This window comes from Trichechus manatus, unplaced genomic scaffold (genome assembly GCF_000243295.1).
Source record: "Trichechus manatus latirostris isolate Lorelei unplaced genomic scaffold, TriManLat1.0 scaffold00163, whole genome shotgun sequence".
NCBI lineage: Eukaryota > Metazoa > Chordata > Mammalia > Sirenia > Trichechidae > Trichechus > Trichechus manatus.
In genome coordinates this window covers 1,741,624-1,757,787 of record NW_004444099.1, presented here as the reverse complement: position 1 = coordinate 1,757,787, position 16,164 = coordinate 1,741,624, and the positions used below count along the sequence as shown (strand labels likewise).

Here is a 16,164-nt window from a genome sequence, read left to right as displayed (position 1 = left end):
ATATGTATATATTAAAGAATTCTTCAAGCTTACAGGAACTTTTCCATGCATTAGTGAGACCTAAAAAAAAAGATTGTTTAAGCCATAGAATAGCTTTTTAACTTTATTTTTAGAAAAAGTTTACTTTCCTTATTGTATAATTTCTTTTAGGCCTGACTTACAGCCTTGTGCTAACCTTATGGTTGATGTTACCTATACCTATGAGTATGATTTAGATTATGAAATAGCTTTTTTGATATCTTAATCAAATGGAGTTGTATTTTGATTTATATAGTAGATTTATTTCTAAAGGGAGTTTTATGTGTGAATTAAACATTAAAAAAAAATATGGAACATGTTTAAATAAGCTTGCTGTTTAAAGGGGTGCTTTTGAAATTTATCGTGTATGTTTATACAGTATTTGCAAGTACTAACTAAAATTGATTTATTAGTTCATTTAGTAAAATCGAACAAAGAATAAATGAAGGGAAATGAGTAAAAGATTCTAAATACCTGGTCAAATATGGACTATACTATTTAGAATTTTTATTTAATTTTGGCAGACCCTAACACGTGAACAGAAAGAAGGAGCCTTCTCCAATTTCCCCATTTCTGAAGAGACTGTAAAACTTCTGAAAGGTACTCTGAATTTTAATGGATATGCGACTGAAAATATTCAATATTTTATAAAATTTTGTGCCTTTCCTAACAAAATGGGGAGTATTAAAAGCATAGAGAAACAGCTTTTCTTTAATTACAGTTAATGCGACATCATTCTTGTCAGTATTCTGACCAGTTTTTAACCTTACAGAATTACATGTATTTGTCAGAAGTTAGACAAGTGTTTTATAGTTTGTCTTTGGGTTAGGAATAACTGTAAATGTCACTAAGTGTTATACCTTTAGGTAGACATTGAGGAATCAGGATTATTTTTAAACATGTATTTTTTTCCTTAATGCCAGTCTTAAAGAAATATTTTAATGAAATCTCATTTTACAGGTCGAGGGGTAACATATCTCTTTCCCATTCAAGTTAAGACCTTTGGTCCTGTATATGAAGGAAAAGATTTAATTGCTCAAGCACGGACAGGAACAGGAAAGACATTCTCTTTTGCCATCCCCTTGATTGAAAGACTCCAAAGAAATCAAGAGACAATTAAAAAAAGCCGCTCACCAAAGGTAACCATTATAGGGAGTAAAGGCTTTAAACATTATTCTAATAGACAGGGAAAGAGAGTATATTAGTCTTAAGTTTGAATGCCTCTAAGATAGAAAAGTTAACCCTTTGGCATAAGGTAAAATTTGGGTCCTAAAGCAAAAATTTGTTAATTTTAGCATAAAGAAATCTCAAAGAAAGCTAAATTGAAGTAGTTATTGCATATGTGAATCCATAGACATCTCTGATAACTTTGTATATTTTGAAGCCAGCATATCATATTGTAGAAATATGGATAGCTAATATACTTAGTGTCCTTTGTCTTCTTTGTTCTTAGTCCTGGCCTTTGTTTTTAAACAATGAATAATTTGCTATTAAAAAGGTATTTATTTATTTATTTGGTCATTTAGGAAGTATTCAATATTAGTTATTTCACTGGTTGACTTTTAAGAATAGTAGTACGGAAATGATGTTGTTAGTTTCTGTATTATTGAAATGTTGAATATCTGTTCTCATTTATAATTAGTAAAGGACATAGGGGACCTGTTGTTAGGTGCTGTTGAGTTGGTTCCAACTCATAGCGACCCTATGTACAACAGAATGAAACACTGCCTGGTCCTTTGCCATCTTCACAATCGTTGTTATGCTTGAACCCGTCGTTGCAGCCACTGTGTCAATCCATCTCTCTGAGAGTCTTCCTCTTTTTCACTGACCCTCTACTTTACCAGGCATGATGTCCTTCTCCAGGGACTGGTCCCTCCTGATAACATATCCAAAGTACGTGAGATGAAGTCTTGCTATCCTTGCTTCTAATGAGCATTCTGGCTGTACTACTTTCAAGATAGATTTGTTTGTTCTTCTGGCAGTCCATGGTATATTCATTATCCTTTGCCAACACCATAATTCAAAGGCGTCAGTTCTTCTTTGGTCTTCCTTATTCATTGTCCAGCTTTCACATGCATATGAGGCGGTTGAAAACACCATGGCTTAGGTCAGGTGCACTAGGGGACCTAGTGAAATTTTAGACTAAAATTTGACCTTTTTAGAACCTGTGTTCAATCTGAGGTTTGTAAAATATTCATCTCTTTACGTTAGTTAAGAAAGGAAAATATCAGCATCATAATTTGAACAAATATGTGACTAAAACTAATTTGTTCTTTGAAAGACTCCCGAATGGTATTACAGTGAAACCTGTGGGAGCCAGAACTTGATGGGACTGCATTGTTTTTCCAGGTCTAGCAAGTTTTCTGCCTTTGACAGGGTGCAAGCTTACCACTTGTCTGTTACTTGTTTCAATGGAAAATATGAGTTTTCCTTCTCTGACAGGCTTCTGCCTTGCATATGTTCCAGCTATCACAGGTTTTACTGTACATTTTAAAAGCATATTCACATATGTGAATGTAAAATCATAATGGTCTTGAATAAACTATCCCAGATTAGGTTGGCCGTCTTGTTTTTCAGGACAAATCTTCTATGGAGATTAGAAATTAGAAAAGATTACAAGTATAGAAATAAAACACAATCTCAACACCATCTTAAAAAGCTTTTGTGTTAAAAAGATGTTACTAGGGATTCCAGCTTCATTATTTCTGTTTGATTCTGAACAAGACCGTTCGCTTCTCTAAGACTCAGGTTCCTCATCTATAAAATTGGGATGTAATGCCAACTTTTAGGGGTTTTGTGAGGATTAAATTAGATACATAAAGCAGTTAGTGGCTGGCACAGGGTGAACATTTGTTCATTTAACAAATATTTTTTGGGTATCTGTTATGTGTCAGACACTGAAATGCAAGGAATATAGTAAGCAAAACTGACATAAATCTCTGCCCTTGTGGAGCTGATACATTTTAGTAGGTGAGACAGACAAGAAGCAAATAAATGAAATACAAATATTTTATATGGTCTAAGTGCTAAGGAAACCCTGGTGGCATAGTGGTTAAGAGCTACAGCTGTTAACCGAAAGGTTGGCAGTTCGAATCCACCAGGTGCTCCTTGGAAACCCTATGGGGCAGTTCTGTTCTGTCCCATAGGGTTGCTATGAGTTGGAATCGACTCGACGGCAATGGGGGATAAGTGCTAAGGAGAAAAAAAATAAACCAAAAAGGGGGAGGATGTGAAAAAAGGGTTGGGAATCTCACTGAGAAAGTGGTTTTTGGAAAGAGGCCTGAAGGAAGTGAGGAAACATGCTAATAAATATAAGCTATTTGTGCTTGTTGGAGTCCCGAGATGGTGCAAATAGTTAACGTGCTCGGCTGCTAACCAGAATGTTGGAGATTGGAATCCACCCAGAGGTACCTTGGAAGAAAGCTTGGCAGTCATGTCCAAAAAAATCAGCCATTGAAAACCCTATGGATACAGTTCTACTCTGATACATGTGGGGTCACCATGAGTCAGAATTACTCGATGGCAACTGGTTATTATGCTTGTTGTTACTTGTGTGCGGCCTTTAAATACTTGTAATATTGATGTTGAAATTCCTTAGTTTTAAATGCATTTTAAAAACATCTTCTAGTTTGAATTCAGAAGTCTTTGGAAAATTATCTTCTTCTTTTTTTTTTTTAAATCTCTTGCTCAGGTACTCGTTTTGGCTCCAACAAGAGAACTGGCAAACCAGGTAGCCAAAGACTTCAAAGATATAACTAGGAAACTCAGCGTGGCATGTTTTTATGGTGGAACATCGTATCAAAGCCAAAGTGAGTAAATATGTATGATAGCTCAAAGAAGTACTTGCTTCTTAAATGTAAAGAAATAATATGAACATGTATATTTGAGTTTTACCTATTACTGATATTTCTTTGCTCTCACAGTTAATCATATTCGAAATGGTATTGACATCTTGGTTGGGACCCCTGGTCGTATCAAAGACCATCTGCAGAGTGGCCGATTGGATCTTTCTAAACTCCGTCATGTTGTGCTTGATGAAGTGGATCAAATGTTAGACTTAGGTTTTGCTGAACAAGTTGAAGATATTATCCACGAATCCTACAAAACTGGTATATTTTATTGTTGAACTTTAAGTGAAAGTTTACAATTCAAGTTAGTTTCTCATACAAAAATTTATACATACATTGTTATGTGACCCTAGTTGGTCTGTGTATACTGTGACAGCACAGTCCTCCTTTCCACCCCTGATTCCCCATGTCCATTCAACCAGCTCCTGACCCTCTCTACCTTCTCATCTCACCTCCAGACAGGAGCTGCCCATTTAGTCTCATGAAGAAGCACACGCTTCACGAGTATCACAAAACTGGCATATTTTCATTCAAAATAAGCACATCAGCAATTTTTCTGTCTAAAAGTTTGTGAATATTTTACTTAATGATTTTTATTACACTGTCCCCTAGTGTTCTAACAAAACTAAAATTATTTCATACCTGTTCTCCTTGTGAACAAGAAAGGAGGATAGCATACTTTAACTGTTTTCTGAGCTTTCTGTCCTTTCTTCCATGTGTTTTTTTAGAGTCATTAGTTAGATTTACTAACTCATTTTACTGACTTTGCTCATTATTCCTTTTTAAATTCTTACTGTCCTCCTGGGTTCAGTTTTCTTTATATTATTCCCTAATTTTGAAAGTTGAAAGCTTTAATAGTTGAAATGAAGTCTACATGTTCAAAATTCACCCTGAGTTTTTGATTTTCCATTATTTCTCTGAAGTTTGCGGGGATTTTTTAAGAGCTGGCTACATCGTGGGATGATAAGGTTTTTGAATTCTTTTTGTTTATTTAAGATTCTGAAGACAATCCTCAGACTTTACTTTTTTCTGCAACTTGCCCACAGTGGGTATACAAAGTTGCAAAAAAATACATGAAATCCAGATACGAACAGGTTGACCTTGTTGGGAAAATGACTCAAAAGGCTGCAACTACTGTGGAAGTAAGTAGCTTTCCAGCATGATACATTTTAGCTTGTAGTTGAGATTTACTTTTGAAGTTTGTTGAAGCCGAATTTAAGGTTTGGGTACCTGTTCAGGCCTAATCTCTTTTTTTTGTCCTTAGTCGATAAGATACCTATGTATGAGACTGAGGAGCAGAATAGAATAAATAGGGAAAAAAACAAAGTATGTGAATAGTCAAGTCCTAACAGACGTATAGAGCCCGGTGGTTCAGTGGCGAAGAGCTCAGCTGCTAAGCAAGAGGTCAGCAGATCAAATCCACCAGCTGCTCCTTGGAAACCCTGTGGGGCAGTTCTACTCTGTCGTACAGGGTTGCTATGAGTCGGAATTGACTCGACAGCAATGGGTTTGGTTAACAGACATATTTACAACCATGGAGGCTGTTAAGGTATTTAGAATGTGAGAAAGGAGGCAATTCATGTAGATTAGGAAAGGATGATGCTGGGATAATTTGTTAAAGCTTAGCTGAAAAAAAAGTCAGATCCTCATCTCGTACTCTATACCAAAAAAATTCCAGAAAGATTAAAAAAGTTAAATCTTAAAATAATTTAAAGGAAATGTAGATGAATATTTACTTGATTTCAGGAAAGAGAAGACCTTTCTAAACATAAAGTCAGAGGAAAAAACCTTAAAGGAAAAGGTTGATAATTTTGACTCCATGAAAATTTTAAATTGTTAAATTGTATGTTAAAAAAAATTAAAGGCAGTATTTGCACTATTATAATAGATGTGTAGCGTATATGCCACTTTTTCCATTTAATAGATGTACGTATATGTATACATACGAAAAATTGAAAGTTTAATGAACAGTAGTGTCTGTGGAATACAGTGCAGTGGTTAAAAAGAGTGAAAAGAACAAGCTATAGAATAATATGTACAGAATCATATATTTTTTTAAAAAATGCACAAGTAATGCTAAATGGATGCCTTTCCTAACCAAATGGAGAATATGAAGAGCATAGAGAAATAGCTATGTCTTTTGATTGCTGAATACTGTCCAGTGTATGAATATACTGCAATTTGTTTATCCCTTTCATTTATTGATGGGCATTAGGTATTTATGTAAATATACAAAAATAGGTTTATCAAATTGATAATAATGATTGCTTCTGGCAAGGGGACTGTTTTAGTGAGGGATGGTCAGAAGAAGCTTTGGATTTTTTGGAATGGTTGAAAATTTTATAATAAGAATGTAAAATGTATCAGTGCAAGAAAATTTATTATGGACATTTTCAAGCATACAAAAATAGAATATAAGGAACCTGATGTACTCATCACTAGACTGTAGCAATTATCTTTTCTATACCCCCCCGTACATTCCTCACTCTGCATTGAAGCATTCCCAGTCATCCTTTTTTCTTCATGTAACTGCATGTATTTCTAAAAGGATTAGGACTCTTAAAAAATAAAACAACTACAGTCATTATCACAGTAGAAAAAAATTATAAGTACTTAATATTATCAAATATCTAATGTGCATATTACCCTGGTTGTCTTTTTTTTTTTTTAATTGTTTGAATTTGGATCCAAATAAGATCCTTACATTGCCACTGGTTGATATGCATCTTAATCCTTTTAATCAATAGATTCCTCAATCTCTTTTTCTCACTTGCAGTTTTGTTGAAAAAAACTGGTAGTTTGTCTGATGAATTTCCACGTCTCAATTTTGCTGATTTCATTTATTGACGAAATAAATGAAAATTAATTTTATGAAACTTAATTCAAAAAATTGTGAACATCATATGGATGAACTTCAGAAACATTATGCTAAGTGAAACAAACCAGATAAAAACGATAACATACTATATAATTCCATTTATACATTATATCCAGAATAGGTACATCCATCCCTGTGGTGTTATTTAACATGTTCTTCTGTCTCATTTTTCCTGCAAGTTGGAGACTGAGAGGCTTGTGTTTTTGGCGGGCAGTGGGTGGCGGGGAGCAAGACTTTGTCATAGGTAGTACACATAAGTCTTAATTTTCTTGTGCTTTTCTCTGGTTTTCAGATATTCTGTAATTAATATATGTTACTTTTAAAAAACAATCTTATTAAGACATAATATACATTAAAATGCACAGATTTAAAATGTACGGTTTTAATTTTTTTCCCAACATTTTGTCAGGAAAAGTGGGAAACATTCAGCAAAGTTAAAAGAATTTTACAGTGAGCACTTATATACACACCATCTAGATGCTACCATTAACATTTTACTATATTTGATTTATCATATGTCTATACATCATTTTTTTTGATGTATTTCAAAGTAAATTGTAGAAATCAGTATACTTTCCCATAAGTGTTTTAGCATGTATATCAATCTACAGCTCAGTATTTGCAATTTAAAAAATCTTTATTTTTTGTAATTTTTTTAATTGAGGTAAAATTCATATAAAATTAACCATTTTAAAGTATACAATTCAGTAGCATTTAGTATATTTGCAGTGTTGTACAACTATCACTTCTATTTAGTTTCAAAACATTTTCCTTACCCCTAAAGGAAACCTCATACTCATAGAGCAGATACTCCCCCTTGTCCCTAGCAACCACTAATCTGCTTTCAGTCTCCATGGATTTAGCTATTCTGGATATTTTGTACAAATGGAATTATACAGTAGATTATCTTTGTATCTGGCTTCTTTCACTTAGCATATTGTTTTTTTTTCTTCCATTTTTAATGATTTGCATGCTTATTCAAATTATATACAGATAATGTGCATATATTCAAACATAGATATGGGTAAAATTCACTTTAAAAAAATTTTTTTTTTTGTGCATTTGGTCAAAGTTTACAGAGCACATTAGTTTCCCGTTTGATATTTTGTCATAAAGTGTTTCATGACCTTGATTTCATTCCTCACAATATGTCAGCACTCCCCATTTCTACCCTGGGTTCCCCATTTTCTTTCGTCCTGATTGTCTACCTCTTCCTGCCTTCTCATCATTGCTCTTGGGCAGATAATGCCCTTTTGATCTTGTATAATTGATTGTTCTAAGGAGTACGTTCCCCTTGGGTGTTATTAGCTTATGTGCTTGTCTATTGTTTGGCTGGGAGGTGGTCTCTGGGAATGGCTTCAGTTCCAATTCAGAAGGGTGTCTTAGGGCCATCATCTTGGGGGTTCCTGCATTCTCTGTCAGACCAGTAAGTTTGGTCTCTTTTGTGAATTTGATTTTTTTTGTTCTACAGTTTTCTCCCACTCTGTCCAGACTCTCTGTTGTGATCCCAGTCAGAGCAGTTGATAGTGGTACCTGGGTACCATCTAGTTCTTCTGGTCTTGAGGTCATGTAGGCTGTGGTTTATGTGCTCCATTAGTCCTTTGGACTAATTGCTCCCTTGAGTGTTTGGTTTTCCTCACTCTCCTTTGCTCCAGATTGAAAGAGACCAATAGTGGTATCTTAGATGGCTGCTCACAAGCTTTTACGATTCTAGACACTACTTACCAAAATAGGATGCAGAACATTGTCTTTATGTATTATGTTGTGCCAGTTGATGTAGATGTCCCCTGAATCTATGGTCCTTTGTCTTTCAGCCTAGGAACTTCATCCCGCGAGGTGTTTGGTTATGTCTAAGAGGTTTCCCTGACTATACCCCTTGTGTACTCTATGTGAGCCTGCACCTACAGTCATGTATGTAGAAATATTAGCATAATGTTTTTTAGGTTCAGCCATGTACTGTTAACAGTTTTTTGAAGTAAGTTTCATACAACTAAATGAAGAATCTTAAGTGTACATTTGCTAGGTTTTGACAAATTCATACATTTGTGTAACCCAAACAAACTCCTGTCAAGATAGAGTATTACCATTATCTCAGAAAGTTCCCTTATGCTCCTTCCCAATCAGTAACCCCATCCAGAGGCAACCATTGCTCTCTTTTTTTTTTTCCAACATAGATTAGTTTTGCATGTTCTAGAACTTCATATAAATGGAATCATACTGTATGTACTCTATTGTTGTATGTGTAAGGAGTTGGTTCCTTTTAATTGCTGAATACTGTCCATTGTATGAATACACTACAATTTGTTTATCCTTTTGTGTATTGATGGACATTTGTATATTGCCTTTCAAATGGGGAGAGTTGCTATCTTATAGTTTCCTAGGAAAGCTAGTTTTGACCAGATTAAAAAAAAATGTACAGGAAAAATATTTTAAAAATAAATTTAATGAAACAGATACTTGACATTTTCTTTCGTCAAAGCACTTGGCCATCCAGTGCCATTGGTCTCAGAGGCCAGCAGTTATTGGAGATGTCCTGCAAGTCTATAGTGGATCTGAAGGGAGGGCTATTATCTTCTGTGAAACCAAGAAGAATGTAACTGAAATGGCCATGAATCCGCACATAAAACAGGTAATTTTTTTTTTGTGTGTGTGTGTTTTCTCTAATAGAGATTATAGAGATGAATTACTGAACAAATATCATATTGTCTTGTGGACTGGGTTTGATAGTCATTCTCAGAATTGAGTCTAATTTAGAAAGTTGTTGTTGTAGCCAGTCCCTCATGATCTGTTAAGTCTGGATACAATTGTCAGTTTTCATTGGATGCTTTTTCAAAACTTTGAAAATGTGATCTTGAAAATATAAAGGTTGAAACAAAATGAGATTCTGTGGGTATGAGTGGGTGATATGGGTGATATTTTAGAGTCTGTGTTAGAAAAAGAATCACAAATACTTATTCAGTGAATTGATCAGAATATTAAATCTATGTCTTTTTTCTTTTTTAAAAATTTATAGAAAATTTCAAACATATACAAAAGTCTACAAAATATATCTTCATTCACCAACTTCAGCACTTATCCTCTCCTCTCCCGTATTTTGTCACTTTCTCATATCTGTATGAGAAAATATTTCATTTAAAAAAAAATTTTATTATGTTTTAGGTGAAAGATTATAGCGCAAATTAGTTTTTCATTCAAAAATTTATACACAAATTGTTTTATGACATTGGTTGCAATCCCTGCAATGTGCCAACACTCTCTCCCTTTCCCTTTCTACCCTGGGTTCCCCTTTCCCTTTCTGCTTTGATAGTGCCCATTTGGTCTCATATACTTGATTGAACTAAGAAGCACGTTCCTCATGTGTGTTATTGTTTGTTTTATTGGCTTGTCGAATCTTTGGCTGAAAGGTAGACTTTAGTAGTGGCTTCAGTTCTGAGTTAGCAGGGTGTCTGGGAGCCATAGTCTCGAGGTTCCAGTCTCTGTCAGACCAGTAAAACTGGTATTTTTTTGTGAATTTGAATTTCGTTCCACGTTTTTCTTCCACTCTGTCCAGGACCTTCTATTGTGATCTCTGTCAGAGCAGTTGGTGGTGGTAGTCAGGCACCATCTAGTTCTTCTGTGCTCAGGCTGTTGGAGGCTGTGGTTCATGTGGTCCGTTAGACCTTTGGACTAGTATTTTCCTTTGTCTTTGTTTTTCTTCATTCTCCTTTGCTCCAGATGGAATGAGACCAATAGATGGCCGCTTGTAAGCTTTTAAGACCCCAGACGCTGCTCGCCAAAGTAGGATGTAGAACCTTTCTTTCTGAACTATGTTATGCCAGTTGACCTAGATGTCTCCCAAGATCATGGTCCCCAGCCCTCGGCCCCAGTAACTTGGTCCCTCAAGGTGTTTGAATGTGTCTAGGAAGCTTCTATGACTTTGCCTCGGTCAAGTTGTGCTGCCTTCCCCTATGCTGTGTGTTGTCTTTCCCGTCACCGAAGTTACCCCTTGTCTACTATCTATGATTTCCCTTCTCCACCCCTCCACCCCTTGTAATCATCAAAGATTTTTTTTCCGTGTGTAAACCTTGTTTTTTTTATAATAGTGATCTCATGGAATATTTGTCTTTTTGTGATTGACTTATTTCACTCAGCAGTGCCCTCAAGATTCATCCATGTTGTGAGATGTTTCATGGATTCATCATTGTTCTTTATTGTTGCATAGTATTCCATTGTGTGTATGTACCATAATTTGTTTATCCATTCATTTGTTAATGGGCACTTAGGTTGTTTCCATCTTTATGCTATTGTGAATAATGCTGCGGTGAACATGGGTGTGCGTATGTCTAGTTGTGTGACGGCTCTTATTTCTCTAGGATATACTGCTAGGAGTGGGATTGCTGGATCTTATGGTATTTCTCTCTCTAGCTTTTTAAGGAAGCACCATATAGTTTTCTATAGTGGTTATACCATTTTACATTCCCACCGGCAGTGCATAAGAGTTCCAGTCTCCCTGCACCCTCACCAACTTTTGTTATTTTCTGTTTTTTTATTAGTGCTAGTAATGTCGGGGTCAGATGGTATCTCATGGTAGTTTTGATTTGCATTTCTCTAATGGCTGATGATTGTGAGCATTTCCTCAAGTGTCTGTTAGCTGCCAGTGTATGTGTTCATATCCTTTGCCCATTTTTTAATTAGATTATTTGTCTTTTTGTTGTTGGTGTTGAAGTATTTTATAGATTTTAGAGATTAGACCTTTGTCAGATATGTCATAGCCAAAAATTTTTTCCCAGTCTGTGGGTTCTTATATTTCTCTTTTGGTGAAGTCTTTTGATGAGCAGAAGTGTTTAATTTTTAGGAGCTCCCAGTTATCTACTTTGTCTTCTGGAGTTTGTGCATTGTTAGTTATAGTTTGTATTGTATTTATGCCATGTATTAGGGCCCCTAGCATTGTCCCTATTTTTTCTTCCATGATCTTTATCGTTTAGGTTTTATATTCAGGTCTTTGATCCATTTTGAGTTAGTTTTTGTGTATGGTGTAAGGTATGGGTCCTATTTCATTTTTTTATAGATGGACATCCAGTTTTTCATGTTTTCTTTTGTTCAGTTTTTCAAAATTTCTCATTTTAAGGCATTGTCTATTGTCAATATGTTAGGGATTGAATTGTGTCCCCAAAAATGTGTGTCCATTTAGCTAGACCATGATTCCCAGTATTGTGTGGTTGTCCACCGTTTTGTAATCTGATGTGATTATCCTACATGTTGTAAATCCTAACCTCTCTGATGTTAGTGAGGCAGGATTAGAGACAGTTATGTTAATGAGGCAGGACTCAATCTACAGAATTAAGCTGTCTCTTGAGTGAATCTCTTTTGAGATATAAAAGAGAAAATTGCCACCAAGAAAGCACTGGGAGCAGAGTGTCCTTTGGACCCTGTGCTGAAAAGCTCCTAGACAAGGGGAAGACTGATGACAAGGGCCTTCTCCCAGAACCGACAAAGACAGAAAGCCTTCCCCTGGAGCTGGCACCCTGAATTCGGACTTCTAGCCTCCCACACTGTGAGAGAATAAATTTGTTAAAGCCACCCACTTGTGGTATTTTTATTATAGTGGCACTAGGTAACTAAGGCAAATGTTATATTCCTTCTAGTATAGTCTTCATTTATGAAAAGCTTTTATGTCTTAGTTCTGTTTCTTTCTTGAGCTATATCACCTTTTTAGTTTTTATAACTCTGATGTTTATTCTTTCATATACTATTTAAAAAACTTTTTTTTAGCTCATTTTGAAATATAAAGCTGTATTTTTCATCTGTTTTGTGGGCATGCCTTCCTAGAGTGCTTTCATTATCTATAGAGAGATTATTTTGCTTCTTATTTTTTTTTTTCCTCCTAATTACTTTGTATCATATTTGTCCGTAGTCTTTTCTGTTGCTCATTTTTAAGTGAAGTTAATCTTTCTGAACTTTAGATGGGAGGCATGGGTCAGAATAGTTTTTCATCTTCACAGCTCTAGAGCTTCCTCTTCTGTTATTTTTGTCAGTATTTAAAAATATGATCTGTAAGTTATATCTCAATAAAGCTGTTAAATTTATAGTCTCCCACTTTCTGAATTCCTGCTGTCTCCTCCCTCACTTTTATCTTGATCTTCTCTTTCCTTTGCTTCTGTTATTCCTGGCATCTTCAGTTTGGATTCTAGGCCCAGCACTGTCTCCTCAGTGTAGGGCTTTATCCTAGAAAGAGGGCATTAGTGTATTAGTTTTTAAAGTTCCTATAGGACTCAGCCTGCTCCAGCCCCTTCAGACCTTACCTCGGGCTCCTCACAATCACCCTTCAACGTGCAAAACCTCTCCCAGCTTCAACTGTTATTCCCAGATTGGCCCATTATGATTTCCAGGGAGTACTTGTTCCTAGGACTGGCAAATTGTCCCCATAAGTATAGATCTTGTCCCCACCTGCTCATGTTTTGGGAATTGTGAGGATATCTTGTCACTTAGTTTTGTCATAGGTGTTATCTGTGGGTTTTTAGTTTTGTTATTCTAGTTGCTCTGTTCCTTTCATGTGGGAGTTGATTCAAAAACTATGCTGTCACCATCTTCCGCTGTCATTTCAACTAAATTGTGTAGTGTTAGCTTTGATTTTTAAAATGTCCAGTATAAACATACAGACCCTAAATAGCATTGGAGGGTAGTTGATTTACCTTTCCTGGCATTATATTAGACCTCTCAGCAGCAGCTGTCTTGCAGAAGCTATTGCTTTATCTCAAAGGGAGGAACTGCCTTCCTGCAAAGGCTAAGGGAGTATTTCCCTCAGTGGGTGGTCATCAGTTTCTATGGTTGGAGGTAATAGAATTTCTCCTCAGCTGGGTGTTTGTCTGCTGTTTAGTTGGAAAGTAGCAGTAGCATCTCATAGGTGATAAGAGATTTTATGGACTAACCAGAAAACTTTAATGGTTAGTTTTTGTTTTTTAATTTAAATTTAATGTTTTAAGGTCAGGTTTTACCTCTTCTGAGAAAAATACCTTCTAAATTCTAAACAATTACACACACACACTTACTTTGGAAAACAGTTTATTCATACGTTAAAGACTTGGAAACCATCACTGGTATTGTGAGTGTATTATTCCCTCTGAGGACTAATTATCAAGTAAAAAATCTGTTGTGTCGAGTTTTTTTTTAAGTGAATTTAAAAAATTCACTGTGAAGAACTGTTTATTTAAAGTATGTTTGCTTATGACTTAATTTTTTTTTTCTCTTAACTTGGGTTCCATGATACCACACAGGTTTTCTTCCCAGTTTCTGTTGAAGTCTTTTTGTATTTTTGCCTGTACTTTAAATACTGGTATTCCTCATAGTTGTGATTTCTGTACTTAACTCTTATCACTCTACATACCCTTCCTGGTAGGGGAAAAAAGAGTGCCATGATTAATGGTACAGACTTTGGAGTCAGGCATATCAGGGTTTAAATCTCAGTTATGTTATTTATTGTGTAATCTTGGGCAAGTCACCTCATACTTATGTGCCCATGTTTTTTTAAGAAGTGGAATTAAAAATAACTTTTTTAAATATCAGTTTTAATATTTAAATGAAATCATTTATTCAGCACAATGCTTGTAGTAAGCAGCTAATATAGAAATACAGAAGTATAGCTATGGATATGGATACATGTATATAATCATTCCTCTGGTTCTAGTAAGGAGACCTGGTGGCTCAGTGCTAAAACACTTGGCTGCTAACCGAAAGGTTGGTGATTCGAACTCACCAACTGCTCTGCAGGAGAAAGATGTGGCAGTCTGCTTCCGTGAAGATTATAGCCTTGGAAACCGTATGGGGCGGTTCTGCTCTGTCCTGTAGGGTCACTACGTTTGGAATCAGCTTGATAGCACACAACTACAGCATGGTTCAGTCATTGTGTGCATGCTAATAACGCCTACATCTTCCTCTAGCTTAGATTTGGGCATTATTAAAAATTCACTGTGAAGAGCTAGGCTTGTGTCTGTCCTACTGACCAAAGACACTGAAACCCACTATGAATCTAAAATTGAATTCATTCTCTCCTAGATGCCTGTACTGACTCTGTCTCCAGCTTTCCCTATTGGTGAATGATACACATCTACCCACAGTCTAAGCCAGAAATCTGTTGGTCACCCTTGACTTTTCTTCCTCACCATTCCCCATTTAGTTAATTACAGTGTATTTTCGGATTCTGTTTCCTCTGATTTAAAACTGCCCATTTCTCTCCTACCCCAATTGCAGAAGCTCAAAATCTGGGAGGCATGCATAATATGTCATTTTCTCTTATACTTATTTCCACTGTCTTCACCAAGTCCTCCCAATTTCATATATAACCTAGTCCCTGCTTAACCCCTCCAGCCTCATCTTATTATCACACCATCCCCTCATTCTCTGCACTCTCTCCAATATGCCACATTTCCTCTTACCCCACAGGGCTCTTGGACTTACAGTGTACCTTGCCTAGCAACCCCTACTCATCCTTTAGATCTTAGTCCAAAAGCATCATTTTTCAGAGAACTCTTTCATGCCCCAAGCTAGGTCAGGTTGCCCTGTTAAGTGCTCACTGCCTCTTAGACTTTTCCTTCATCCAGCATACTTGTTGGCAACATTTATTCACATGCCTGATTATTTGGTTATTGTCCATCTCCCCCACTAGACTAAAGACCATGAGGACAAACCAAACTCATTGCCGTTGCGTCAATTCCAACTCATAGCGACCCTATAGGACAGAGTAGAACTGCCCCATAGGGTTTCCAAGGCTGAAATCTTTATGGAAGCAGACTGCCGTAATTTTCTCCCGTGGAATGGCTGGTGGGTTTGAAATGCTGACCTTCCAGTTAGCAGCCTAGCGCTAAACCACTGTGCCACCGAGGCTCATCCATGAGGACAGAGGCAGTCTCGTTTTTGATCACCATTTTATCCCTAGTGCCTGACATGTAGTAGGTGTTCACTAAGGATTTGTTGAGTGAATAGGTGGTCATTGCTGCTATCCTAATGAAGCCACTGATGTATCTTCTGCATTTTACAAGAGTGTGGGAACTGGATCTCCCTGGCTTCTGTCTTGTTCATTTCTAATACCTTCTATACATTGTAGCCAGAGTGTACTTTCTAAAATACAAATCTGATCATGATACTCTTCTGCTTACAATCATTCAGTTGTTCCACATTGTCCTCAAGATGAAGTTCATATTCCTTTCCAGCCTCATCTCTCACCATTTGCCAGTTTCACTCTATGCTTCCATAATATGCAAATATTTGTAGTTCCCCAGGCTTGTTATGTTGCCTCTCACTTTAATGTATGAGATTTCTTCTGCCTAGAACTCCCTGGCCTCCTGCTCCTCTTTTTTATTTTTATTTTTATTGTACTTCAGGTGAAGGCTTACAGAACAAATAGTTTCTCATGAAACAGTAGTATACATATTGTTTTATGATATT

At 36.2% G+C, this 16,164-nt stretch overlaps 1 protein-coding gene across 8 annotated transcripts in view; it reads left to right on the top strand.

Moving 5' to 3' along the window:
- DDX50 (DExD-box helicase 50) overlaps positions 1–16,164 on the top strand; it is a 51,479-nt gene that overhangs the window by 6,983 nt on the left and 28,332 nt on the right. For 7 of the 8 annotated variants that reach the window (XM_004386389.2, XM_023740737.1, XM_023740739.1 and 4 more), the window contains 6 exons: positions 543–618; positions 979–1,157; positions 3,710–3,827; positions 3,942–4,127; positions 4,863–5,008; positions 9,224–9,373. In XM_004386389.2, the coding sequence (XP_004386446.1) occupies positions 543–618; positions 979–1,157; positions 3,710–3,827; positions 3,942–4,127; positions 4,863–5,008; positions 9,224–9,373 (855 nt within the window). The remainder of the gene's footprint in view (positions 1–542; positions 619–978; positions 1,158–3,709; positions 3,828–3,941; positions 4,128–4,862; positions 5,009–9,223; positions 9,374–16,164) is intronic. The other variant, XM_023740736.1, reaches the window with a different exon arrangement.